This window comes from Microtus ochrogaster, unplaced genomic scaffold (assembly GCF_000317375.1).
Source record: "Microtus ochrogaster isolate Prairie Vole_2 unplaced genomic scaffold, MicOch1.0 UNK74, whole genome shotgun sequence".
NCBI lineage: Eukaryota > Metazoa > Chordata > Mammalia > Rodentia > Cricetidae > Microtus > Microtus ochrogaster.
Window position 1 is genome coordinate 1,376,595 of NW_004949172.1, and position 2,308 is coordinate 1,378,902.

A 2,308-nucleotide genomic window follows, 5' to 3' on the forward strand; every position below is an offset into this window, starting at 1 on the left:
CCAGACTCTTCTCAAACTTACTATATAGCTAAGGGTGGCCTTGAAACTGCTCTGCCTGCTTCTACTTCTCATTTATTTATCTAGTATTTATAAAGTAGACATCATCAAATTTTTGATTTTCTTTTTTTTTTCTTTTCTTTCCTTTTTTTCCAATTAGCACACCAGCCGTTCACACCAGGTCTGATAGCCCAGCTGGAGAATGAAGAGGAGCTCTGCATGGTGGAGGCCCGAGGAGGTGAGATCTCAGGTGGGGAAGATGCTGCTGGACCAGTGGGCGGGAGTGCTTTCTCTGACATGGGCAGGGCATAGCATTTCTCTCCTTAACTCTCCACTGGTTCCCACTTCACAAATAGTATAATTAATGACTTTTAAAGTGCTTAGAGCAGGGCTGCTGAGATGGCTCCTTAGTAAGGGTGCTAGCCCCAAGCAGAGTTCCATCCCTAGAAGCTGTTTGCCCGTGTGTTGTCAGGGGGAGTAAACTGACTCCCTCAGGTTGTTCTCTGACCTCCACAGTCATACCATGGGTGGAGCACGTGTGTGTGTGTGCACACACACAGAAAGAGAGGCCACACTCACACTCATGTTCATGCTCATAAAGACAAAAGATACATTGGGAGTATCCGCTTTTGTTTTTTCTACCTAACAACCCATGATAAAGCACTAGAACTTTTGAACGCGGCCACATTTGATACCCAGATTTTGTTAAGAAAACACAGATTTTTTTTGGGGGGGGGCTGTTCTTTTTCCTTGTTGTTTATTTTTGTTTTGTTTTGCTTTTGGAGACAGGGTAGCTCTGGCTAATTGGGAACTTACTCTGTAAAGCAGGCTGGCTTTGACCTCACAGAGATCTGCCTAGCTCTACCTCCTGAGTGCTGGGATTAAAGGTTGCTCCACTACTGCCGGTGGAAACCCAGATCTTAGGCACCCACAGAGTCTTGGTTTTGTGTCTCCTGTGTGTGTCAGCTGTTTTGTCAGTCTCCACAGAGGCGGTGAGGCCTGTCTGTTTCCTGATGTGAGCCACGTGTTACACACCAGCATCTCTCAGTAAGGTGTTCACTTGTGTGTTTGTCTGGATTCTCATCCTTATAGGAAGCCAGGGTGGATGTGCTGTGGAGAATGATGAAGACATGGAGTTAAGCTCCCTTTGTCCCAGAGAGCTCTCCTCCTGTCAGACCTGGCCACAGGGTGCAGGCTTGTTACCCAGGGATCAGGATCCCATGAAAAGATGTCTAAAGAGCAACACCGAGTCTCAGAACCAAGGAGATTCTTCCTTCCTGGTGTGCGCAGGGAGGCTGGTTCAGATTTCTGAGGATGGGAACTACGTGTTGCCTCCTGTAGATGATGACTCTGCCTCTCTGAGAAGTCAAGAGTTTCATTCACTGAGAGCCCAGCAGTCTTGGCAGGAATCACATCTCAGTGGGTCATGTAATCGCCAATGGAAAGGTCAGCGAATGCCCACAAGAAATCATTTCCGTGGATGTGACAGCGTCAGTTGGTTCTCATACCACAGTAACAATGAGGGGTTACACAGAAAGGGGGAAAGCTGTAGTTTCCATGACCTCAGAGAAGAGACCATGAAGGTATCTTCACTTAAGCAGGACTTCATTAAACTAGGGCTGGTGCCCTGCCCATGTGGTAAGTTAAGAAAAGCCTGTGGCCATGGTGACAACAATGAGCCTGGCTCTCACACACATCAACAGTTCAACTCAAGAGGGAAGCCCTGTCCATGCAGTTCACATGGAGAGGGCTCTCAGGACAGGTCAGCTCTTTACATCCATCAGAGTGTGGAAACAGGAGATGAAGGTACAGCTGAGAGTTCTCTTCTGTGGTCCCCTCTGAGACTGTGTACAGAGCAAATGCTGTGCCAGGGCAGTGAGAACGCCCATCATGCCTCCCCTCTCAACCCTTGTAGATGTGTCCACCCGGGCGACACCTCCCAGAAGAGCGGCATCCCTGAGAAAGCTTTGCCTTGTTGTTTACACTATAATAGTAATTTTAGTGTCCACACTAGGGAAGAGCCCAAAAAGTGTAAAGAGAATGGGAATGTTTCTAGTCAGAGTTTGTATCTTCAAGCTAATCAGGATATCCAAGCTGAAGAGAAACTATATCCAGGTATGGTATGTAGAAAAGATTTCACACATTGCTCAAATTTTAACACTGAACACAGAGTTCACATGGAAGATACTGTCTATAACTCTGAGTGTGGTGACCACTTCAGTCTGCCCCCACATTTCCAGGACTTTTCAGCAGTGTACCCCAGGGAACAACCACATAAACATTTATGCAGTACAAGCTTTGATCAAAAATT

The 2,308-nt window shown here is 46.8% G+C and overlaps 1 protein-coding gene across 1 annotated transcript in view; it reads left to right on the top strand.

Moving 5' to 3' along the window:
* The first annotated feature begins 163 nt into the window (after positions 1-163).
* The window catches only part of LOC101995828 (zinc finger protein 112-like), a 39,391-nt gene continuing 37,246 nt past the window's right edge, over positions 164-2,308 (top strand). The window contains exons 1-2 of the mRNA XM_013354846.2: positions 164-235; positions 1,090-2,304. Of these exons, the coding sequence (XP_013210300.1) occupies positions 217-235; positions 1,090-2,304 (1,234 nt within the window). The 5' untranslated portion in view covers positions 164-216. The remainder of the gene's footprint in view (positions 236-1,089; positions 2,305-2,308) is intronic.